The following is a 27,463-nucleotide window of genomic DNA, read 5'->3' as shown; positions in this document are numbered from 1 at the left end:
AAAGCAAATAAAGCAAAAACCACAACATATTCAATCTAAAATGTGCCTGGTACAACATGGTCCAATTGCTTCAAGTTATTGATGCCTTGGTGAGCAAAACCATATGAAGCATAGGGTTCAAAATATTGTTTTCTCCTTTACCATTCTTTTTTTTTCCCTGTAAGTTTCTCAGCAACCAAACAAACGAAGAAAAGTAACTCAGGAAGCATCTATCTAAATAGGTCACAAGACTCACAACGGACCATTCCTACTGCAGAAAATGAACGTCATAACATTTGATAATTGACGGTCAAATATTCCACATACATCAAGACGATTCACAATTGACCATTTGTATGATATAATTTGTTTAAAAGAATAAGCTTCAAGAACTCAGTCATGAAAAAAGGAAAAAAAAAAAAATCTCAAATCCCACTTTAAATTTCCGTTTCCAAGTACTGAACAAGCCCTAGGTAAAAGACGAAACAGATAGTCCAACAAGCACTGCAACATAGCATGCCCTTTTGATAAAAGGAGGCTGGCCAATGTAAGCACTGTTGGTTTGGACAACAGAACTAAATCCCTTATAGATCATGTGAATACAGGAAAGGATCCAACAGAGTATGCCACTGCAGTTGTCAGTTAAGGTGCATACTGATCCTTTCTTCTCATGGGAATATGTTTGAGCTCCTCGGAACTGAATGCAGAATCAAGAGGTTTCAAGAAGGCGGTATACTGTGATTTCTTGCTGCTTGAAATACCGACGATCCTCATCATCCACTAGAACAAGATTCAAAAAGTACTTCACACTGAACTTGTTGTTGATGTTGCGATATGTTGGGGTCAATTCATAAGGACTCAGGAACAGCCTGATTGGAATTGATTCTCCTGTAAGGGCAAAAAATTGTTGGAGCTGAGATAATTTCATCTAAATGGACCCATCATCAAGCACAATCCAAGAGGAACAAATATTGGTACTAATGAGATATACCATCTAATTTCATCAAATTTTTGTGTCTACTTCAGGAAAAGCATATAGAAAATTCTAAACGGCAAAGCCCAAAGTAAGACATTAGAGCTACTTAATCTGTAAAGCATGAGTTGAACTGCCGGCTAATAAAGATTCGGGTATGGTACAAGGGGAAAATCAAAAGGAAAATTCAGATGCGAATGACTAGGCTGTATTTTCTTAATTCCCTGGAGAAAAAAAAAAGAAAAAAGAAAATACAGCCTTTAAGGCTAGAAAAAGAATGATTTCATAATAAAGTTTAGCCGGAAAAAAAAAATCAAACAAAATAAATTTACTTGTTACAAAATGAAAACTGCTCTCTTATTTTTACACAGAAAGTAGAGGAATTAAAGTTTATACTAAACTCAAATTTGTAACAGATATACAAGTGTGCATATGCAACAAATATACAAGTGTTCGCACATTATGTACGCATATGCACACATAGATGTATCATATACCAACAATTCAAGACTTCCAAACCTAGTATGGTTTTTGTTTGTTGAATATTAATGTTCAATTCTTCAGAAAAAAAGAGAAAAGAAAAGGAAAGCTTTGAATGTGATCAAAGATTGTAATCCTTTAGGAAGCTACTAAATGTGGAGAAGGTTAATAAAGATCAGCATATCATCTGCATATTCACATTGGTACATGCTTAACATAAACGCAGTCACAAATCAAAATTAATCAGACAAGGAAAATACATTGAATGTGTATGATTGTCTTCTCAGCTAGAACTTCATGGTAAATGTTTTATTTTTCACCATTTTGAAATTTGTTTGAGGAAGGAAACTACTCTTTCCACATTCACTAATAAGGTTTCCTTTTTCCTTCCATTTTTTTTCTCTCTCCATAACTTTAAATTTTTGGATTTTATAAAAAAGAAAAATTACCAAAATTTAAGCCAACAAATAGTTCTGCACGATCCAACTTTAAAGAAAATATATGAGCTTGTTTGGCAATGTGATTAAAAAATAGTTTTTTTTAAAAAAAATAGAAAGTTGTTTTTAAAAAATTCATAGCATTGTTTGGCAGTTGTTCTATTTCTAGTTTTTAAAAATAAAATGAAATAGAGAATAATTTTTAGAGAACAAGCGGAAGTTATTTTCACCTGTTTCTAAAAACAAAAGGAAAACATAAAAAAAAAAAAAAAATTTAAAATATGAAAACAAATAAAATTGAACATAATATCATTATTTCTACAATCTAATACCAATACTGAAAATCTTTAAATATAATCTTCCTTTGAATTACATGCGTTTTTTTTTTTTAAAATTTCCTTTAACTTTTCTAAAATTTTTCATTAAACAAATAAATTTGAAATCAAACTATACTTGATACATAAAATTTATTAATTTTAAAAAATCATTTGAAACTCAAAAACTAATTTAATAGTACTAGAAAGTCATAGAACGCAATAACATTAGAAACCAAAATTTATTTTGAATGACTTGGTTAGTTTCTTCTCTTTATATAATCATACTTTTGTAAAATTTTTCACTAGGTAAATAAACTCCAAAACAAACAAGACTTAATACGTTGGATTTATTAACAAGTCTAGTACCTTTTAAAAATAATTTGAAACTCAAATATTGACCCAACTAATACCAAAATTTATGGATAAAAATTGATCCACAAAGACTTTATCATTGCTTTCCTACATATAATTATATTTTTATAAATTTTCTCACTAAAAAATAAATTTCAAATCAAGCGACACTTTGGATGAATTTATTAACAAGTTCAATAATTTTAAAAATTAATTTGGAACTTAAAAAATAGGTCTAATCACTACAAAAATAATAGATCAAAATAGATATATTATGAGTTATGACTTTACCATTTGTCCTATACACAACTATATTTTTGGAATTTTCTAATTGGGTAAATAGATTCTAAGTTAAGTGAGACATAATTAATATTTAAATTCCTTAATACCATTTTTTTTAGATTCATTTTAAATAAAATATTATTAACAATTATTATTTATTTTTAAGAAAAAAATCAATTATGCTTTTGTGAAAATGTTAATATCCATATTTTTATAACATATACTAAAATACTATATTTTTTTTAATAAAAACATATAATTTATGATTTCATTATAATATTATTATTCAAATTTTACTAAACAATATTTATTTTTTAATTTATTTTAATTACAAGGCTATTTTCATTTAAGACTTGAATTAAATTTTGATTAATAGTATATAAATTGAAATTACAATGTTTTTATAAAAAGAAAAAAAAAATCATTTCTAAAAATAACCTACTGAACACCCTTATGTTTATAAAATACTAAAAAGCTATTTTTTGTTTTTTAACTTAAAAATAATTTTTTAAAACAAGTATAAAAAAATATGGTCAAGTGTCAACCAAACCCTATATATATATATATATATATATATATTATTATTTTTTTTCCCTTTTTTGATAACCAAAGAACCCCACCATGGCAAGATCCTTTGGCCCCACCCATGGTTACCAAATCCCAGGGTGATTGACCAGCCTACCACAGCCAACACTGGATAATCCAAGGGTTCTTGGTGGTAGGAATCGAACCCAAGACCATGCGCCTCTTCCACCCATGCCCACATTCGCCTTTACCATTAAGCCATGTCCTAACGGGGAAAATCCAACTTAAAGAACATGCTACCAGTGGAACATGTAAAAATTGAAATCTATGGGACTACACCAATCAGATCTTTGCATTATAGTCTAAAATGACATAAGAGTGAAGCATAAGCAAAAAGAAACAAAACTAAAAATAATAAGTGGAAAACAACCCCAAAAAGTGAAAAAAAAAGGTTCTTGTTTGCATAGAGCCATTTTCATGTAAAAGAATGAAACCTAGGCAAAAAGAGATGAAAACAGAAATAAAGGGGAAACACCAAAAATAAAAATAAAAAAATAAAAAAATAAATAAAATATTCCTGTTTGCATAGAGCCATTTTAATGTAAAACATGATATACTCACTGCTGAATGGATGAGACTCATAGGTGAAGTGCATAAGATAGGTCACAAAGTAGAGACGCTCATGGAAGCAAGTAATGCATGTCCCCATAAACAGACTGGTAAATTAACTCTGTCTGCCCACATGCACACAACCATACCCCCATACCACCCCCACCCTGCCAACTAAAGTGATCCAATATAATTTCCATTTTATTCTTTTACTATTCTTTAAGAGGGATGGTAACTCTTTCCTTCCATCCCATGAGTAGATCTAGTATGAGAGAAGTGATTACCAAAGAAACAAAGTGCCAGGGGAATAAAAAAACAAAGAAATAATTTGAATAAAGCTAGTAGTATGGGTGCCATAGAACAACACTACAGCAGAAAGCACACAGCCAACACAGGCCATAAAGATGGGACTTCAACATGCAAGATCTATCCAAGCAAATAATTGTAAAGAAACTCTGACATGGAAACATCACTACTGTATGACAGACTCATTTTCCAATAATGAATTAGAAAGCAGCAATAATATGGTGTATCTGTGATACACATGAATGGGATTGCGTACCTCTGACAGGAGCACCGTCCATCACTTCAAATTTTGCGAGGGTCTCAGTCTCAACATAAGTATTAGGCCCTGATCCTGTTGACTCTCGACGCCTAATCTCAAGCTCCATGTTTTTCATCTTGATTCTCACAAGAAGAAAATAAATTTTTCCAATGATAACATCCTTCAGGTGATACCTAAAAATTTAGACTTCATTAAGGAAATAAAGAGAACTTGCCCCAAAGGACACAAGGATCTTTCAAAAACTGGCCCATACCAGCATGAGCTTCATTTAGACTTACTTGCTTTTACTGTATTCGAATTCAATGTGTAGACAATCCTCAATTCCAACTTCCATCTAACATAACACATCAATGTGAGGACATGTGATCAATAAAGAAAATGAATTGGACAATTAGTGTCTATTTGCCTGTGGAGTACAGGAAGGCAAAAAACCATGAACTTAAAAAGGGAACAACTGGAATATATGACATGACAACTGGACTCATTGGCTGAAACCTACTCAAGATTTCTGGTTCATATCACAGATGTTAATATGGTGATTTTGTTCTGAGTCTCCAAAGAGTTATCAACAGTATCACTATAACAAAATCGATCTGAACAGGAAACAGCCATATCAAAGGCTACAGTGCATACTTAGGACAGATGCAGTTATAAGGTTAACCAAGGAGATGGATACAATGAAATGCAGCAAAAAACTAAGTATTGAACACAGAATGAGTAGATATGCAAGACAACTAATGTGCTTGCGATTTTGTCTAGTGCAGATGGTAATTTCTAACTGGAAATTTGAAATAAAATGATATGGTACCAGGAAAATAGAAATTGCCACTATAAAGGGCGGTCTAATGACAAATAAAGGTACAATAGCAAGAAACCAAAATATGGAGATAAAACATATTGTTACTGACCTTAATGCTGTTATTAATTGATGGCAGTGGAGTGTAGTTGTGAACCTGATGCAGAATATTGACAACAATAAAATACTTAAAGGTCTTTTCAACTGTTGTATGCCACTCTATATATCTACACACTGACAAATATTCGAATTTCAAACTGTTCTGCAACACCCTTATATTTATATACTTAAATATCAGATATGAGAACTTTTAAATTATCAACAGCAAAATAGACAGATATGATATTGCATCTATCCATGTTGCTGAAAGATTTCCTAAATTAATATGGAGCAGTTGAGTTCATCCTAGGACTAAAAAACAGAAACATAACTAGTGAAACTAATACCCACAATCAGTTACAATAGCTCTTATCTTTCTTGATTGTTTATCTTAATGACTTTAAATTATATGTGTATATAAATAGAGTCAGAAACTATATTAATGCATCTAAAATAATTACATAAACACAAAAGGACACACATATGTTTAGGCCCCTTATTCATTTAAAATTTATTTACAAGTACCAAAAAAACTCCACTTATTTTTGTCTAATGTCTTATATTTACACAGCCTATTCTAAGCCAAGATAAAGGAGGGTTGTGATACGTATGAACAATGTAAAGCATATAGATTCATCTAGTGTTCATGGATAGCTGATTCCAAGTGGTAGGGATCAAGGCTTTGTTAAGTATTTGTGTATATACTGAATAAATAATGAAATTATGGTGTCTGAGGCACCATAACTGTCTACTCAATGTGAAACATTTCAGACTGTAACCTTAGTACAATAGATATTAGTGGTACAAATAAACTCTTTTTTCCATTTACAAACTGCACAAAAATTACTTGTTTTTCACTCAATAACAAAATTCTGTTGCATTAGCTCCTTCCTTCCAGGCCTATAAATTTCATATGAAGAAAAAGAAAGAAAGATTATAAAAAGTGCTAGAAGAGCCATTGCATGGACCTGGAGCTAACATCTAAAAGCACTTCTGTAGCGTTTAAACAGTCAATTGGATATTAAAAACAGGAAAGTGAAAAAGGAATAAGCCAAGATGGTAGACTTGGAATACACTAGCCATTTGGTATAATGAACTCAATTATGATAGCACAAAATCTCAGTAAGCTCACAGACTAAAAAAATGGATTACCACAAAGTCCTGGTACTCCACTATATTGCTCACAAAGTTACGACCAACTGTCACTTTTAAAATATACCTGCAAGGTTGCAACAAAAGCTTAATTCAGCTCCCAGTTCTATTACTTCCTTCCCCCCCCCCCCTTCTTTTGCAATTCATGATGGTTTCAAATTCAATGCAACAATTACAACTTCATGATTTTGTAATCATTTAGCAGTCAAAAACATTAAAATTAAGACTACAAAATAAAGCAAGGACAAACATTCACAAAAAGAACAGGATAAAATATTAATACATCATAATGGTTATATTTGAATAATCAAGAAGCGTTCATGTTGACAAGTTCAGCTTCAAATGCACTCAACAAGATTTATACCATGGTAAAATAGTTTGATGTATGATTATCTTTCTTTATTATTTTGAGAAAAAAAAATTCATTACAAGACACCAAGGGGTATAATTAAAGTGAACACACAGAGCACAGCACACATGGATGTTGATAAGGAAAAGGAAGACAAAAACTGCAAGATACAACCAAGCAGTCAAGCGCCACCCTGACTCAAGTTACAAAAAAACAAAAAACAAAAAAGAAAACCATGACACCCATATAAGAAATGATCTAAGAAACAATTCTTCAATTTCAAAATTAGTAGCTTGTCTCTTTTGAATATACTCCTATTCCTTTCCTATGGATATTGATTTTTTTATTTTTTTTATTGGGTATTCTTCACTACTTTTCATATTCCTGAATGTTGATTACTGAAGACTTCTCAGGTGTTCCCATCAGTATGATCTTATTGGACTGGAGGGAGGTTTTGTTGTTACCTTAGGAGATGTGATGGGATCAAGGCCGAGCCAGTGTACCAGGGGACCATAAGCTTGATTGGATTCATAGGGAAATCTGCATCAGATGGTGATTGGTCCCATTGAACCTTATAGCCAACTAAGAATTAGAATTGCCTGAACTAACATGGACTGAGCTTGAGCTATCAGCAATAAGATGTGAGGTCCAGAGCAAGTAATGGAAGATGCATGTTTTTTTTTCCAAGAGTCAGCATCCACACACCCAACTAGAATACAAATAAGGGAACTCAGTCCAAAAAATAAGTTCTATCATAACCTATTAGAGGCTTCTGGAGAAAAAAATAATTCAAGGCCAAAAGACCTGTTAAAAGAAAATATGCACACAACCACAACCCAATTGCTCCATTGCCAATTAAACATTAGCTCCATCCAGGCCTAAACCAATTCTTAAACACTCTGCATCAAAAATTGAACATTATAATGTTGTTCAATAAATCAGAAGTTAAAAATCTACAATGAGGTTAAAGAAGCCACTTTTTCCAGAAATCACAAGAAATTAGGAAATAGACCTTGAAGAAGCATTAAAAATATTCTACAAAATTCAGATCTTCCAATGAACAGTGCAACAGGCCAGAGCATGGGTTTGTGATCATTAACACTAGCATTAGCAAATCTGATGTCAACAGGTGAAAAGATTTGTTACTTCCTCTGTTTTGCAATCTCTTTTGGTTTGAATCCAGTGTCACCAACTTGTTTGCTAGATAGGAAAAGGAAATAGAGAAAACGAAGAAATAGAACAGAGAGAAAAAAGAGACCACAAAATCTGATTCTGATTTTGTTCCACATCTCATTGACCATTTTTTGCCTTCCATTAACCCAAATCACTAAAGAGTGCATATTACAATTCCATCAATTCTGCATCTCCAGAAAAAAAGCATTAAAAGAAAATAACTACAAGCTGGAAAGTCTTTTGAGACCACCCAATCAATCCCAGACAGAAAAATTACTACTGAAGCTCACAAGCAATACACCATTGAGAAAAGAGGCAGCCAGACATCTTCCCCTTCTCTCAACAGCGAAGACATTTATCAGGATAAATGGCAATGCAAGCTCTCCAGATCTCATGTGCTACTAACCCAACAAAAGCTTGGACTTTCAAGGAATTTCAAATCTATTAAAAAGCTATCAAGATTGCCTTCCAGGATCAGAAGAGAAAGATGGATTATGAGGAATGTAAACCCACCATTTCAAGGGACCAAGGCCTCATCCAAATAAGATCTAGATAAGATGTCTTCCAAGGGTAACAGGGGCGAAGTAAGATCATTCTCATGGTTGTTGATGTTGCTTTGAAAGCCAAAGTTCCACAGGGGCAGTTAATAGAGGAGGAATATAGATAGGAAACATGAGCTAAGAAAAGTGAAATGTTTGATCTCTCCAACAAAGATAAGCTTCTCCAAAGAATCTAACATGATGAATAGAGTTGTAATAACCTTGAAAAAATGGATTTCCATAGATAATAGCATGAATTTTGTGGAACTACCAATTTTCCTAAAAACTTAAGCTTGTAGGATTTGGGCTCACTATATATATCATGCACTCTAACACAATCCCTCATATGTAGTTCCATACCCATACATGGAGAGACACACACAGGCCCATTGGCAAATAACCACAATCAGCCTCTTTTAGGCTTACTTGATAAATTGGAGATATAAATATACTCTAGTAAGGCTTTGATACCATGTTGAATTACCAATTTTCCTAAAAGCTTAAGCTCATAGGATTTGGATCTACCATGTATATCATACACTCCAACAAATTTCAAACCAGAATTTGCATTCATCTGTTATTTTGTAGCCTGTATTTTACTTTGATTACAGAAAGCCCAAGAGAGGTATTGCTCCCTAGGAATCTCCACAAACACTCGCTAACAAAGACTCTGTCACATAGAAACCCTCAAAGCTGAATTTGCCTTGAGCCCTTGATCAACATACCATATCCCATCTAATTAGATGATTTTTTTTTTTTTTAATGTTCCCCCACTTGGACAACAAATCCCCTCAAATTTAACACCAATTTGGTATTAAACCTATGAAGAAATCAAATGAATATGTTTGGATGAAAGAAGATCCAGTGCTTTGTTGAGAGAATGATTTCTCAAGGATGGTTGTAGATCATAGGTGGTTTGAGACTAATGACTTGAGCCAAAAATAGGTTCTAGGAATGGAATCTGGAATGAAAATTGGGATCAAAAGAATGTGATATAAAGATTTCCATTCCATTTAGATAAGCATGGAATTGACTAAGAATCAGGACCAGAACCATCACCAAAAAGATCAAAATATTTTTTTAGAGGTGATCATCAACTCGAGCACATGACCATCAAACCACTCCACCTACATCTTTTTTTCCCTTATCAACATGGAAATGAGAATACCATCTTTCCTAAAAGGGATAACATTTGAAGGAATTCCATCTCTTCAAGACATAATAGATACCAGATATTGACATCACTCCTAAAAGCAATACGATGCATTTGGAAACCCTAATAGCTTTTGCCCGCATTCATTCAGTCTTAGTGGCAGTGCCCGCGCCATTTCCTATTGCTGAATAGTTCCAGCCTTTGTTGCCCCCTGGTAGAGTGAGTCTACTTAGCGAACTGGCAGGACGCGGAGATCGATTGATCAATATGAATTTCGAGAGTGGATGGTTTGGTTGACCGCCACCCCCTTGTCGAGCTCTTTATGTGGTCTCACTTTACCACCATCTGAAATGCGTGAAACTTCGATTGGTGGAAGCCAGTCCATGAAGATTATCCCTTTTCTTACGTGCAATTCCCCTTTACAATATTGTGGAGTTGAAGGGAAAGATCCAAATACATGTCTTATTCTTTTCAATAATCCATATTTGTAGCAATGAAATACTATTCTTCCTCCCCCTAGTGATAAGTTCCTACTTGTGCACAGCTCTAGCCCGAATCTTGGGTAACTGTCTGTGTTCTCGGCTTGTCTAATGAGTTCATCAACCTGTGCTTTCTGTTCTTGAGGGCTGAATTCGTTTCTGAAACGTGCTATCCCAAATTCTTGCTCGTCTTGCCTTCTTTTATTTCATTCTGTTCTCATCAAATGTGGCATTCAGATAAAATTAGGATTTCCTTTTGTTTTCTTTTTTGTTTTTTTGTTTTTTTTCTGATAAACAAAAGAATAATATGCATTAAAAGCACCCGAAAAAGGAGGCACCAGAGTACACACAAACTAACAAGTAGAAAGGAAGAGAAAAAAAACAAAAAAGAAAACTCTCTCCAACTACTTTGAGCTCAACCAATCTACAAAGCTTATTATGGTTAAGGAATTGTCCTCTATGTACACTGTAACCCAATCCAAAGAAGTACATACAAAGGAAGATTTGATTGCTTGAACCCACTATTCAGTATCTTCATATAACCTCCTATTTCTTTTCATCCATAATGTCCAAAAAAGACTCAAACGAGTGGCCTTCTAAGATTTCTTCTGCTTCTTCCCACAAAATAGTGGTGTGAACTAAGTAGGTTTCCCCTTACTAAAGAATGCATTACGCAGGCCACTCCAAAAAGAGAAAAGACCTGCTGCCATAAAATTATGGTTTTGGGATAGTGAAGGAGCAGATGATCAACTAACTCCTCTTTCCCTTTTGTACATGTAGCAGCTGTTCAGTAGAGTCCATCCCCTTCTTTTGAGTTGACCAAGCATTAAAATCCTTTCCCATACAGCTTCCCAAGCAAAGAAACTTGCCTTTGTAGAAATTCAAGGGGTCCACACCATGTATGCAGGGAAAGGCTCACTTCTTCCCCAGGTTAATGAGTTGTAGAAAGATTTAACACAGAATGTGCTACACATGGATTCCTTCCAAGCTAGTCCATCCTCTTCATCCCTTCTAATTGAAAGCGATTGTGGTTTTTGAAAAAAGGCCTTCACTCCTTACAATTCGCAATTATGACATTGTCTGTGAAAGTGAGGATTTCAACGACTCCCTTGCCCAACTTGCTCCCACATCTCTCATATCCAAGCATCTTTATCAACAAGTATAGAGTATAACACTAGAAAGGACCTTTGAAAGAATTGGGATTTCCATTGCCATGGCCATCCAATAAGGTGTAAGAAAACCATGAAGATTGCCAATAAGAAATGACAAAATTAAGACACAAATTACTTTCGATTTTAAATTCACAATCCAATCAAATGAAGATAATAAACAGAATTAAGGCAAGCACCTAAGACAAATAATCAGCCTGAAGGATGTCATAAAAACTTGTTCAGAAAAAAATTGGAGTTAGACATCTCATTCTCAAGAATATTTTACCATGTCCTATTTAATAAAAAATCACTAAACAGCTTAAGAGGGATCACCTACCTAAGCCTTACGTTGATTCCATTGTATGACTCATATGGCATCTCAACAGTCGAAAATTCAAAAGGATATGTCTTTGTTTCATATAATTCACCAGGAACGTCAAGCTCACGCACTACACAAAACATATCAATAGCATTAGGGATTATTTGAAACAATCAGCTAGCTATCATTAATCAATGAAGAAATGGCCACCAGTGGAGCTAAACAAATAACATCTAAAAGGAATCTGGATAGACAAGAAAAGATAAATAAATTAAATTTGTTGCTTCACCAAATGACTTGACAGCATATATAGAAATTTATTGGTCATCTGTTTCAAGAAATTATGTGCTTAGATATACTTACCCAGAGAGCTGAAATCATAAAAGTTGCCCCTGTCAAAGTACATTTCTGCAAAGAGGAATTGAGACATTATAGCCAAAACAATTCTATACAATATGAGAGATGCATGCAACTCTTATGTCCAACTTGAACAGATGATCAACTAACTTAACAAAAGAACTATACAACAAGGGAACTGTGGCACCCGGACACTTCAACTTCACCCAATCTACCTGTATTGATGAGGCATAACAATGGCGTGCATGTGAGATTCTTGTTAGACATGTTTATTTTGCTTTAGACACGACTGATATAGATCTTTAATTGATTTCTTGTTTTCCTTCTTCAATTATCTTTAGTAGATACTGCCACATTGAAAGAGATAAATTTGTTGAATTTTTTTTTTGTTTGCCTTTTGCATAGCTATTTGAGACTAAGAAGAGAGAAAAAAACAGGTTTTTATCAATTTTCTGATTGATTTATAATTTGATCTGTTTCACCCAATTCAGATGAGTTTATGATTGACTTGATATATTCTTTTGCTGGTGTTGCTAATCATGAAGTCAATCATTTTGCCAAGTGAAGGGCTAAACATTTTGTATCCTTTGTTGGGGGCTTTTATCCCCTTGAGATGTGTAATGCAGTTGAATTGGTTTGCTCTTAAGTTACTAGCATAGCTTCAAAATGCATTTTTGGCCTGTACACCAACAAAACTAATTGCAGCTGTCTTTTCACAACTTAGTTTTACTTGTATTCATGTTAGGATTTTTCTATTTATTAAACACAGAAACCTCACAGATAATTGTAGTCATTATAAAAATTTTGTTCTAACAGTCAGGTACCATGAAATACTAGAAAGCAAAATGGAGCACACCTATCTGACCAAGGAGCTCAATTTTCACACCAGTATGTTCAACCTTCTTTCCTTGTGTTGGTTCTATGACAACCTGTACATAACAACAGAAAGTAAGTATTCAACCTTCTTCCCTTGTATTGGTTTTTTATAACCTGTATTTAACAACAATAAGGGTCATCCTTCTTCGCTTCTACAGTTCCTAAAATAATACGTACACAAGAAGTACCCCCTTTTCACAGTTCATGACTTTGGAAGACACTTTGACAATGGTTCATAAGCTTGAAAAGGATAAATATCAATAGCACCGCAAAGTACCTCGCCCACAATATTCTCTTGACTTTGGAAGAGAGGAACCTTTACTGTTTGACCATTTTCCTTCTTCAATGGAACCTATCAGAATACAAACAGAAATAGGAGTCGGAAGAAAATAATTGGCTTTGTCTGTGGGCTGACGGATTAAACCTTACAAAGTGGCCATATATATTATGTATTTAATAGGTAAGTATAAACAATTATGTCATAAAAACAGATGCTTATTGAAGAGGGTGCAACTCAGCAGACCAGGAAATATATAAGGAGCACTAAAAATACATTGCAAAAAATGAAACAGAAAAGGAACACACAAACAATAAAATAAAGCAATCCTCAACCTCAACCCAACTAGAAACAGGTCTGGTTTTACAAGGGGAAGTTTGGACCCAACCCACCTAATTAGTCAAACACATACTTTCATGCAATGGTACATAAAAACTTTAGGGAATTGTTCTAATGTTGAAAGGTTGATAAGCAAACGAAAGGAAATTTAAAAGAATTCAGAATTCAGAAGAAGGTTCAATGGCTTTCTAGATATGCTGAAAGAACAAAAGGTTTCCCTGAATCAAAATAAAATAAGAAAAGAAAACATTTGAAATAAAAATTCGAAAAAAAAAAAGGCATCATAACAAAGATTAAATTCTGCTCCTACAAGGCCAAACAATGAAAAGTAAATTTCTTCTGAACTGGTCAATAAGCATTGGGGAATTAACCTAAAAGTTCCCAATTGTTAGACCTTAAAATGTAGGTTCTTTCCATGGATGCCCACAAACCAAGTTGGGGACTGAATATATCAATAAAAACTTTGCAAAGAGAAAGTTGACATTTATGTTTGCTTATGAAAACACTTAGGTTCTTCCTTCAATGGTGAAAACTTATCCACATCCTTTGCCAACCCTATATTCCATGGTGATTTGTGGACTGAGCAACCACCTTTTTTCTGTATGGGAAGTTGACACCTAAAAGACTGGCAAAAGTAGAGATTGGCAAAATGATTATCAGTTAGAAAGATACCTGTTTGCGAGTCCTTCCATCAGCAAATGAAATTGAAATGTTACATGGTGGCTTGAAAGCTCCAACTAGGTAATTCTAAAACAATAATGCATCAGCATTAGCTTTTGTCTTTAATCTGAAAGTCTCAAAAAGATGCTTGATGTAAAAAGAACTAAAATATATTAATATGATATGCTAATTCTTGAGAAACTTTACCATGATTCTCCTGTCAAATTCTGTATAAAAGCTTTATCAAGCATGAAGCACCTAAAAAGAGAAACAAATTTGGATTTCACCTCTAGGTTCAAATTAGTGTCCAAGAACAAAATAATAAGCACAGATAAAAGTTCTTTAACAGAAAAATCTAATAATACATACAGATGGATTATTATAAGGAATTCAGGATTATACTGTTTGTCTACTATAAATATTGTTGGCCCACTACTTAATAACTTAAGCTTTTGGCTTAAATTAGTAGCTTCACATGGTATGAGTGCTTATTTGAGGTCTTGATTTCAAGTCTCTCTGTTTTTTTATTCCCATTTGTTTATCTATAACTCATAGTTTCTGATTTGCCTATCTACATGTGGGTATGGGGCTGCATGATATACAATGTTCACACCACTAGCTAACAGCTTAAGCTTTCAGATTAAATTAATAGCCCAACATAAAACATGTCTGTGAATCCATTGTTTTTACTCATTCCATAGACAAGTGGTAGCAACAAAGGTTTTGACTTAGCTAGGCATGGTTTTCCCTTTTTTGAGACAACATACTATTATTAGAATACAAAATAATGCAAGAGACCAAAAAGGTTCAGTGATCTAGAACAGCTAACATGACACCAGCCAAGCAGAATTTGTTGTTTTATTTTCCCCCATCGTATCAATTCTTTTTTTTTTTTTTCCAAATAGTTACATGATAATTAATTACTGCTGAAGAAAACAAAAAAAGGTTCTGGATAACCACATGGGCTTTCAATATGTTTACTTTTTGTCATTTTTCTGAGGCTGTATTGGGATAAAATGTGCAATCAATTTGTATTGATAAGAGAAAATTGGAATAAACATTTAGCTGATGACAAAGATGAAGGACAACACTCTAGTATGGGGGAGAAAATTCACAGAGAATTATAATTAATAGGAAATAAAAGTGATAAAAAGATAAAGCTGAAGGTAAAATACTAGCAGGAAATGACAAGCATATGCACCGTCTTTTGAAGGACTAGCTTAGTCAACTTCCAACAAGTACAAAAGATAAAGGAACAAGAAAAAAAATCTGATCACAATTTTGGTTTGGGCGTAGACTGATTACAGCCAAAACACTGGCCAAAAGAAAAAATCTCTTTAAAAGTTGGATTCAGTCACAAGATTAAATGGCTCTTTATGATTCAGTAGGAGCATTAAACCCACATAGGAGAACCCTTAGAATCCTTGAGCAATCGGCAATCCCCCCAATAACTAAGTTTACCTCGAGGCCCTCTTGCACCTCAATAGATCCATCACAAAACAATCATAGATTCTCCTTCTAGGATAAGGTACCTAAAAGCCAACTCAGTTTCCTGAATCAAGCCCCCCAAAGGAGCTAAGGTCTCAGCTTATGTTGAAACCCAAACAGCAAGTATTGAGAAAGAAGAGAGGATCACATCCTTCTGATGATGGGCAACATTGTTCGGAAATATCCTTTGAGGACTTGCAAAATAATTGGAAAAATTGGTTCTAATGGCCCAATCTTAATTTGAGACACCAAGGAAGACTTTCTCTTGGGACTTACCATAGCTAGTTCAGTTAAGTTGGGCCTTTTATTAACTTTCTATTTTAGGAAGTGGTTCTTGTTAAATTTTATTTATTTTAGTTTTTTTTATCATATTAGATAAAGTTTATTTCTTTTAGTTTTTTTTATAATATTCCTGTCCTATGTCTTTCCTATTCCAGTAAGGAAAAAAACGGATTACAAATATGCCTCCTAGGACTAATCCTAGGGCGACCACATCATTTTGAAGGGCTTCAAACTATTCTCTTGGGCATGACGAATAGTGAAGTGGAGTTAGATCGATATGAGAGACATAATCAATAAGATATGGCTGGTGAAACAACAAAAAATGTGCCTGCAGAAGTACCAGATTATGCTGCAAAAGATCCTCCTCTACCAAGCTTTCCTTAGGCTTAGGCTACATAGTGAACTCCCACACAGCACATGGTCTCCCCCTTGGTTCCTGAAAACCTAAGTATAACAATCTCTGTAATTTTCTTAATTCTAAAAGTCACCTTAATGAGCAATGGAAAGGTAATAGCAAAAAAGATGAGCTAGGTGTCACTGAATTAAAGAGAATCTACCACTTAATGACTAGTAAGTATCTTCCACCCATAGTCTTAGAAACTTTCATGGCTGGATCCCAAAAGTTAGGTCTTAAGTACGCCACCTCCACCCATTAGACCTACATCAAATCGCTCCCATCAATCTCTTGGTATAGTGCAGACTGAAATTAACTTATGACAAGGAATTTATCAATGTTGACCTCAGAACTTGATACCATCCAAAAATTGAATGAGGCTTAGATTACAACTTTGCTTTTCACTGGCCACAAAGAAGAAAATGGTGCCACCTGTCATTGTAGACCACAGAACCAAAGACAATTATGCTCTAAGGAAGAAGCTTCCAACAAAAAGCATTCTCTTTATCCTTCATCATCATTTTGTTAAGCACATCCCCCAAAATATTAAATAAGAAGGGAGGGTGAATGCAATTTACAAGAAGAATGATAAATTCTTATTATTTTCATTAAAAAAAAAAAAGGAATACGAATGCTTATTTATATACAAACATGTGTGTTGAATTCTAGCTACAAAATAGGAACTAACAAACTATACAACATATCCTCTAAACTAGGAAAAAACTTTTTTTAAAATATAAATAAATAAAATTGAATTATCCTAACTATTTGTGCATTAATTAGAATAAAATTAATTCCTAAATAAATCTTCAACATTCTCCCGCAATTCACAAGGTTCAAAGAGTTTTATAAAATGTTCTTGGTGGAAAAAAATGTGAATGAAAGATCCCATTTAAGTGAATTGAGTCCATGAATCTAAGAAATAGTGAGAATTCTTGATCTCTCTCAATTTGAAAATCCAAGATTTGAATTGATGTCCTTTCATTGATTCCTCCTAAATTACATTGATTTACCCTAAAGATTTCATTTCAATTGGAATTTGGTTATCACAATGCATGAGGATCCCTGCTAAGCATCCATGGTTGAATGGTTAAAGCGCCCAACTCATAATTGACAAATTCGTAGGTTCAATTCCTACTAGATGCATGCCAATGGGACTCTCCACTAAGCCTATTGGAATTGGCTTTGTATCAATGGAATCTCATCATCTATACATAATGAATTGGTGTGGTATATTCATATCATAACATATGACCAGTAAGAACTAGCATTCTTATTGAGACTGGAACTCATAGGGAAGAAAATAGATTTATGGATGGAATCAAATATGCAATATTTACAGACAAAAGTATTCAGTTATTGGGGAAAAATCAATATGCTTCTAATGTCAAATTAGGATAAACTAAGACAAAAATAAAACATTGGGTTGAACTCTTCTTTGGTGTCAAGGTAATAGTTATGAATAGTCATCGACTCTCGGGAAAGGGTAGAAGAATGGGACCTATTATGGGATATACAATGCATTACAGATGTATAATCATTACACTTCAACCAGGTTATTCTATTCCACCTCTTAGAAAATTTGCTAACTATTCTTCAATAGGTACATAAGGCATGTAAATCAGTCTTGCTTCTGACTTCTCCTTGATGAAGTGACAGTCCACTTTAACATCCTTAGTCCTATCATGTTGAATTGGATTATGAATAATGTTAATAGTTGCCTTGTTATCATAGTACAACTTTATTGCCTTCTCACTAGGAATTCTTAGGTCTTCAAGCAATTTCTTCAACTAAAGAAGTTCATAGATACCAAAAGCAGCTACTCTAAATTCAACTTCAACACTGCTTCTTGCAACAATAGATTGATTCTTACTCCTCCAAGTCATTAGGTTTCCTCCTACAAAAGAATAGTAACCTGAAATTGATCTCCTATCCATTACGCTCCCAGCTCAATCAGCATCGGTGTAGGTTTCAATTTGAAGGCTATTGTTGCTTCTAAACATTAAGTCTTTTCTTGGACTCCCTTTTAGGTACTTAAAAACGTGATAGATTGCCTCAAGGTGTTCTTTATTTAGAGAGTGCATAAATTGGCTCACAACACTCACTAAATAAGCTACCAAGTGTGAGAGAGACATATCGGTTTTCCCATTAGCTTCTAATAGTGTTCTTTGTCAACACATTTACTCTCTTTTAGTAACTCTAATTTACAAGTAGGATCAATTAGAGTTTAGGTTGGTTTACACCCTAGCAATCAAGTTTCTTTGAACAAATCTAGTGTATACTTTCTCTGTGACAGAAAAATACCTTTCTTTGATCTAGCTACCTCCATTCCCAAGGAGTGCATCAAGGTTCCCCGATCCTTGATTTCAAACCCTTTAGCCATAAAATTTTTCAATCTCTCCAATTTAGCTAGATTATCTCCACTGAGGATGATATCATCCACATACACTATTACTATAGAAAGCTTGTCATTACTAGAATGATTTGTAGAAGAGAGTATGATTTGCCTAGATTTGTGAATACTTGTGGCTTCTAATAGACTTAGCAAATCAATCAAACTAAACTCTTGGTGATTGTTTTAGTCTATAGAGTGATTCTTCAGCCTACACACTTTTTCACTTCCAAATCTTCTTTCAAAACCCAAAGGCAAGGCCATATCAACTTCTTCCTTTAATTCACCATTTAGAAAAACATTTTTGTCATCTAATTGCTGCAAAAATTAGTTCAAGTTGGCTGCAAGGGACAAGAGAACTTTTATTGTATTCAAATTTACAACCGGTGCAAATGTCTCTTGATAGTCAATCCAGGCTTGTGTGAAGCTTTTTGCAACTAGCCTTGCTTTGTACCTTTTAGTGGATCCATTTATAGTGTATAACCATTTATAGTCCACAGGTTTCTTCCCTCTTGGTGCATCCACAAGTTGCCATGTCCCATTATTCTCAAGTGACCTCATTTCTTCCAAATCAACTTGCTCCACTTCGGAATAACCAAAGCCTTCCCTATATCCTTTAGAATCAACACTAGATAGATTAGTAGTAACTGCCCTCATAGTGGGAGAAAGTCTATGATATGGAAATGTTTAGCAATAGGATGTTCAGTACAAACACTAGTACCTTTCCTAATAGCAATTAGAACATTTAGATCATTGCCAGAGGTATTTTTTGCACCAGAATTATGAGAGGAAAGAGATTTAGAAGCTGGAATAACAGATGGAAGAGACAGTAGTTGGAATACCTATTTCTTCTAGGGTACATACACTTGGATGTGATGCTTGGTGAGTTATAAGAGGTTGATTTTCCACACCTTGATCTCTCTTCCTCCTTAAGTAGACATGAAGTTTGATGCAAGGCTGTCCAAGTAGTGTTTCTTCACCTGAATTTGAATTTAGTATAGGCATGGATGATTCAAGTAGTGTTTCTCCCCCTAAATTTGAATTTAGTATAGGCATGGGTAATGAACCTGAAATTTCCCAAAAAGAATCTTCCTCCCATAATTGTCTCCCCTTGAAGAGAATTTTTGATAAGTAGGGCTTGTTTTCAAAGAAAGTAACATCCATACTCACAAAATACTTTTTAGAAATGAGATCATAACATTTATATCCTTTTTGAGTTGGGGAATAACCAAGAAATACACATTTAACAAACCTAGGGTTAAGTTTGGAATGGTTTTGTCTTTGAACAAGAACAAATGCTATACACCCAAAGACTTTCAATGGGAGATAGTGAATAATTTTGGTTTGGGGAAAATATTTTAAAAACTGTAATGGGGTTTGAAATTTCAAAATCCTAGTAGGAATTCCATTTATCAAGTAAGAAGCCATAAGGATTGCCCCACTCCAAAGGTATTAAGAACTCCCATCTTAAACATAATAGCCCTAGTCACTTCTTATCAATGTCTATTCTTACACTCAACGATTCCATTTTGTTGTGGTGTTCTATACATGAGGATTGATGAAAAATGATTTGTTTTTTCAAGAAAAGACTAAGAATTGTATTGAAGTAGTCCTTCCTATTGTCAGTTCTAAAAACCTGTATTTGGGTTTGGAATTGAGTTTTAAACATATTGTGAAATTCTTTGAAAATTCTCTCAACCTTAAGTTTTTTTCTCATTAAATAGTAAATACACCCAATATATCCTAGTATTATCATTTATGAATGTGATAAATCATCTAGTACCTGTTAAATTTGCCGCCCTTGAAGATCCCCATATATCACTATGAACAAGAGTAAGAGGCTTGGACTCCTTGTAAGGTTGCAATTGAAAAGAAACATGAATTTTTTTTATCAATATAGACTATATTATTGTTTCTGATTTAAAAATAAATAAATAAATGAATAAAAATAAAAATAAAAACACTTAGACTATTGACTACTTTCTCATTGAAAAAAATGAAGGATTTCTATTCTTGAACAAAGAAGGGAACATTTGTCTCAAATATTAAAAACTTGGATGGCCTAGTCTAGAGTGTCGTAGGCCCATAACATTATCTGATCCCTAGCAGAAAAAGAAACTTCACTATTACTTATAATTTGAGCTTATCTACACTCAAGGAAATCATCATCAAAATAGTATAGTCTATCAACCTCTCTAGCAAGAATCTGAGAATTTTGCAATGCAATTGGATTCCTTAGTTAGTTTACTAGCAGGCAAAAGATTGCATGCAAGATTAGGAACACGAAGGACTGTTTTAAACTAAGATTCTTAGAAAGAACCATAGAACCTTCCCCTACAACTAGAGACAAGGTACCATCCGCAATCCTAATCTTTAAATTTCCAAAACATGGAATATATGATGAGAAAAGTTGAAAACTAGTTATATGATTTAAAGCACCCAAATCAAAATCCAAATTCCAAGGTGTATAAAAAGAAATAGAACTTAGTTCTAGGAAGAATACCTTTATGAGCTAAAGTACATGAGGGATTTTGAGAGGACTGATTCATCTACTTGTACAAGTGTCCAAGTTGCTCTCTGCTAAATAGTGATGGCTCAATACTACTTTGAGTTTCCTGTCAGTTCATGCATTCCTTGGGTTTTTTCTTTTTCTTTTTTTTTTTTGGCAGGTTTTTCCCCTTTCCAATTTGATGGTTTACCATGTAGCTTCCAGTAGGTTTCCCTAGTATGCCTAGTCTTATTGCAGAAATCACATCATCTTCCTTTTTCATGAAACTTCTTCCTTTGGCTAACAACTGTTATTTCAACTTACCTTTCATAGTAGAAACACAGAGCACAATTTTCAGAAACCATAGTTGGTTTAGTTGTCTTGTGCATCATCACAGTTCTTCTACTTTCTTCCCTTCAGACTTAAGAGAAAACTTCTCTTGTAGAAGGAAGAGGATCTGTACTAAGCACAAGTACACAAACTTCATCTAATTCCTTATTCAAACCAAAAAGAAATTCAAATACTCTTTCTTTCTTGTGCATCTTTGTAAACTGAGCACTATCAGTAGCACAACTACATTCAAGATCATAAACATGTCTAGTTCATGCCACAAGCTTTTTAGGATGCTATAATAGCTGGTTACACTTTAATCTCTTTGCTTGATCTCTCAAATTTTCGTCTTGATCTCATATACTCGTGTTAAGTTACCTAAATTCGAGTAGGTTTCACTTATTGCATCCCATAATTCATTTGTAGTTGATAAGAAGAGAAAGGTCTGTCCAACCTCAGGTTCCATAGAATTCACCAGTCATGTCATAATCATGAAATATTCTAAATCCCACAATGGAAAACCTGGATCATCTTCTGATGGAGCTGTATCAAGCCTGTGAAATAACCTATCTTCCCTTTTCTTAAAAAGCTTCACAGACTGATACCACTGGAGGAAATTTTGTCCATTCAGCTAGTATGACTATTGGGAATAATTGTCTCCAAACCTTTGTGCTAGAATTGGTTTATCAAACTTCATGGTGTCTCTGAAAACTTCATCTTCACTTATGCCTAACGTCTCTTCCTAACAACTAAATCATCCCAAATAGAGAAAAGAAATAAAGGAATAATCTTCAATAATCTGGTGAAGAAACAAAATTACAAACAAGTCACTAATCTTGGGAAAGAACCAACTCTGATACCATGAATGCAATGTAAGATAAGAATGAAAAATTCTAATCATTTTCATTAAGAAAAATAGGAATACAGTTGTCTATTTATATACAACTATGTGCACTGAATTCCAACCACAAAATAGTAACTGACAAACTCTACAACTAACTTCTTATAAATTAGGAATAGACCTTTTAAAGATAAAATAAATAAAATTGAATTATCCTAACTATTTCTACACTAAATAAGAAAACAACTAATTCCTAAATTTTAGAATAGTATCAACAATGTTTAAATACTATTTGATACTCCTTTTCCTTCTATCTCAATATGATCAGAAATTATTAGAATATATAATTATCACACATTAATAACTTGATAATTAATGGGTAAAAAGAAAAAGGAAATGAACAAGAACTTTCCATGTAGTCCTATAATTTCTATGAGCTAGAACTGATAATACTAAATAAGCTCAGCAAATCAAGCTAGCATTAACTAGGTGAATTTGATACCACCTTCCAATGAAGGATGCAGTAATTACACTAGCAATCTTTCTGACATATGTTTATTACAACCAATGGCATGTTATAGGGATGTATGGTGAGTGATAAGTGTATTGTTTATTGCAATTAGATTTTAAACCACACTGGTAAAAAATTGATAAACTTATAAAATGCCTTATTCATTGCAACTAGATGTTGTACCACACTCCCTAAATATTAATACACTTGGAGTTACTAATATAATTATCATACACCAAAAAATGCTGGCGAAATGTAGAATTAGCAACAAATAATGGAACCAAGCATATACAGAACAAGCTCTAAAAGTCAAAGGCATAGGATTAACTTCACAATTTGAAATTTGGCATGTAATCTAAGTTTAAAATATTTTTTTAATATCCAATCATATAATGATAATTATAATAAAAAAATATCCCATTTATGTAGGAAAAAGTAGGTTATGATAACAGGCACTATGTAACATATTAGCAAATTCTAATTTCTAAGTTCAATTTCATGGTAATACTATTCTCCCAAACTACTGGACAAGTTGTACTGCAAAATAAAAACATAATCACTGCTCGTAATCTCCTCCAATTTGAAGCTGACAAAGCATAGTTTCAGAATCATGATAGCTTTAACAGAATAGTCCACTTCCAATTTGTGGTGAAAGCTAAGGGAATAATATATCATAATTCTTTGTTTGGTAGCCGAGGAAATACCAGACGTGTCATCAATTTGAGATCCAAGAAAAGAAAAGATCTCCGCTCAAATGCGCCTAATTTCATCAGTCAGCTAAGGTAAAGTCATCTCTTGTTCGTCCATTTGTTTTAGAATCCGATGGCATTAAAAATTTCATGTTCCGGCGAATTTTCTGGGGAACCAAACGGTGGGTGAAAAGGAAAAGAAACGTACCTGGAAATTGGGAAGGAAGAATGAAATCTTAGTTCTGCTTGGAGAATTGAGGCTGTTCCTCTGTCAGAAGTATTTCATGACCCACGTGAGATTCATGTGCGGATTTGACATTAGTTTGCCTTTATTATTTATTTAAAAATAAATAAAAAATCTCCCATACCATATAAAAAACAATCATGTCAAATCATTCCATAAAAGATAATTTTAAAAGTATGGTAATTTGTGTCGAGCAACATTCCATGTGAAAGATAAGTTCATGTCTGCAAAAACCGAATTTAAGTTCAATAAGGTTATTTATTCAGAAAGTAATGTGAAATAATACTTTTTTAAATCCTAAAAAAAGTTTATTAAGTGAAGGAAACTATTAATCAATTAATGATAGATATCAATAAAAAGAATAATATAAATCAATATACGGAAAGATATAGCAAAAATCATAATATAATAATACAAATTAATTAATAAGAGAATTACACAAATTGATTTATTAAATTAAGTAAAAAATGATTTAATTATTTTAAATATTATATGCAGGGTGCTAGTGGTGCAATGTATGAGACTCTCATTTTTTGTTCATATCCCAACAAACAAACAAACACTATATAGGGGTTGTGGAAGAGGAGAATGTCCTCAAAATATCGTGGTCATATGTGATCTTAATTTAATTTTTACTTATGTAGTGGTTGGATGAGAAGGGACAACACACGAGTCAAGAATTCTAATAGAAACAGTTAATGATCCTATCATGAGATTTCCGATGCCTCCTTCTGGTAAACACATGTAAACTTATTTATTTTTAGTGTTTTTAATCAATTTCTTTGTTAAAAATAAAAATAAAAATCTAACTTATGATTTTATGTTTTCTTTAGAAAAATATTATTTGGTTGATATAGCTTATTCACATACTAGAGGATTTATGGTACTATATAAACATGTTAGTTACTGATTATCAAATTTTTAGAAAGATGGTCGTGCTAAGGGAAAAAAAGGAAAAATTCAATCATGCTCATGCAAGACTTCGAAATGTTATTAGCGAACATTTGGTGTCCTAAAAGCATGTTTTCCAATATTAAAGAGGATGACACCTTATCGATTTCGTAATCAAACTCACATTGTGCTTGCTTGTGTTGTAATACATAAATTTCTTCGATTAATCACAATTGGTGATGAATTATTTGTTGGGTTTGATGACGAAGAAGTTGAGTTTTGTCAAGTGTGATGCTGCGATGACAATCCATTTTTTGAGTGTGTTGCTGTCAGAGTACTGTATTCATTTATTGTAGAAAGAAGAGCTGAGATTTTCTTGCTTTTTTATTTCTTTGACTTGGGAAGGTGCAAGGATGCTCGTAGGTGGAATCCTAGATGATTCACCATCAACTGGTGTTCTTCTAAACCATTTCCCCACTCAAAGCACACTCAATTTAAAGGTCGAGGAAAGAACAACAATTTCTCCACAACCTCACAAGATGGTGTTTCACAAGGTTTCTCCTACCATTCGCATTCTTCTTTCCGTTTTACTTCTCTTCCTCACTCAGCAAACCCTACCGCGGGAATTGACCCAAGTTGCTTCATATGGTAAGTACATTCCTCGATCATGGTCTTGAGGTTTCCGGTTATCGTGTCTACTTTGTTTATGCTGACCTACAAAGTTCATTTCTGGTTTGGGTACTTACAGAAGATAAAACTGTGTACTTGAATGACGAGGTGATTGGAAGCTACTCCGATTGGGCCTAGAGTGAACTGATATGCTCACCTCCTACCAGTACTGTCGGTTCCCTCCCACAAAGTAACGTGGGTGATACCCTCATGTTTCGTCCATCAGTTACTGGGAGATTTAAATGGGGAGATTTCAGGTTTGATTCCATGAACCAAAAAATGGTTACCTGTAAAAAAATGAAAAGAAACAAAAAAGGGGGCTTCACCATGGTTCAAAGTTGTGGTATTGGTCATTGACTCGGAGGGTCCTGAGACGTATCGGTTTCGATGTATCGGCTTGGTATTAGACGATACGTAAAATAAGCTAATTAGAAATTTCAAAAAATTATAAAAATATTATGTAAATCATCAGAAAAATATATACAATTAAATAAGCTTAAAAAAAATTAATAAAATAAAATTGTCTCACATTTAACATTATTTAAATAGTTATAAAAATATCTGCTCGAAGTTATTTATAATAATACTAATAAAAAATAATATTTTATTTAAAATATAATAACATTTTTACTAACAAACATACAATACAATAATCAATTCCATGTTGAATGACGAGGGAGTTCAAAATCATCATCATCAGTTCTACGACAAGTGTACAAATTGGGATGGTAATTCTCGTAGTGAGGATATGGTTGAAAGAGTTGTTCATAACTCGAATATGTTGGCTAAGATGATTGGCTTGATGATCCATAATCAAGAAAATATGGTTTCGAAGGCTGTTCGGGATTAACACCATATTGATAGTATCCAAAACCTCGATAAGCAATGCTACTGCTACTAGAAGATTGATCATATCCATAGGAATCACTAGCTTGTGTTCCAGTATTTGAATATCCTTCTGGATGCATCATTGGAAATCAATCAAAATCATTTCTACTAAAAGTACTGGAAGAGCTATCACAGTCTCTAAAGTTGTGATATGATCTATCATCTACCCCTCTGAAATACGACCTTGATCCTATACCCAAATTTTGTAAGTGTTCATCAATACGGTGATAATTTGATCTATGATAATCAAACCCACTATAATAATCATCATCGCTGAGAAATGTAGTTACTCTTTTCAAATGTTTTCGTTGTTCCCATATTCCTGGTCGATATTCATGATCTGTATCTTGTGTGGCATAGTAATTTTCATCTCCTTGTGCCCATGACATGCCAGGATCTACTTGACTAACATAACCGTCCTTAGTGCTACCATCTCCTCCAGTACCCTCACTAGTGCCACTAACTCTTCTACTACCCCCACCCCGCCTATTGCCCCCATTGTCACCATCATCACTACTAGAACTTGAAGAAATTGTTCTAGGAGCCTTACCTTTACGACGGGAATCAATATCTCTTTCTTGTGTAGCATTACTTGTACGCCTATCAACTCTACGATTTGTGGCACCATCATCTTCATGAACCGTTTCTCTACCTTCTTCATTAGAGGGAAGACCTTTATCCAACCAATCCAAATTATCAGATGATAAAATAGGCTCTTCTCCTTCTAGTATCCACTCATCTAATATATCATCATCATTAAAGATATGATTCAGATCAATTGGATTGTATAAATCTTCATTGTTTCACTCTTGCATCAAATTCTTAACTCGAAGTCACATATTGTAGTACACATAAACTAACTTATGCAACTTTTTCATTGCCAAACGGTTGCGCAACTTTGTGTGAATCAATGACCATGTGCTCCAATTTCTTTCACAACCTGATGAAGAGCAAGTTTGGCTTAAAAATTTTAACAACAATCTTTTGTAGATGTGGACCTTCGTCGCCATAGTTGTTCCACCATTCAACTATAATAAAGAAAATGGATACTTATTAATCACTATGATATATTTAACAAAAAATGATGATAATTTCTTATTTGTAATAGACGTAAATGTA

The 27,463-nt window shown here is 33.6% G+C and overlaps 1 protein-coding gene across 9 annotated transcripts; it reads right to left on the bottom strand.

The window, feature by feature from the left end:
* Positions 1 to 248: 248 nt before the first annotated feature.
* Positions 249 to 23,968, bottom strand: LOC100246120 (vacuolar protein sorting-associated protein 26B). Of its 9 annotated transcripts, none has more exons than XM_010653287.3 (15): positions 23,861 to 23,947; positions 16,747 to 16,833; positions 16,565 to 16,665; positions 16,348 to 16,451; positions 14,445 to 14,495; positions 14,250 to 14,324; positions 13,239 to 13,313; positions 12,942 to 13,014; positions 12,092 to 12,136; positions 11,747 to 11,858; positions 6,566 to 6,632; positions 5,427 to 5,471; positions 4,797 to 4,852; positions 4,516 to 4,691; positions 249 to 867 (listed from the first exon to the last, which is right to left on the bottom strand). In XM_010653287.3, the coding sequence occupies exons 5-15, from the start codon at positions 14,445 to 14,447 to the stop codon at positions 689 to 691; spliced, it is 906 nt and encodes a 301-aa protein (XP_010651589.1). In that variant the 5' UTR covers positions 14,448 to 14,495; positions 16,348 to 16,451; positions 16,565 to 16,665; positions 16,747 to 16,833; positions 23,861 to 23,947; the 3' UTR covers positions 249 to 688. The 9 variants fall into 9 exon arrangements, with proteins under 9 accessions (XP_010651589.1, XP_010651590.1, XP_019076299.1 ...); XM_010653288.2 differs by having other exon boundaries at positions 16,348 to 16,443; XM_019220754.2 differs by having other exon boundaries at positions 16,762 to 16,833.
* Between the last annotated feature and the right edge of the window lie 3,495 nt (positions 23,969 to 27,463).

Source organism: Vitis vinifera, chromosome 6 (genome assembly GCF_030704535.1).
Source record: "Vitis vinifera cultivar Pinot Noir 40024 chromosome 6, ASM3070453v1".
Taxonomy (NCBI): domain Eukaryota; kingdom Viridiplantae; phylum Streptophyta; class Magnoliopsida; order Vitales; family Vitaceae; genus Vitis; species Vitis vinifera.
The sequence above is the reverse complement of the archived record's forward strand: the minus strand, read 5'-3'. Positions and strand labels throughout refer to the sequence as shown.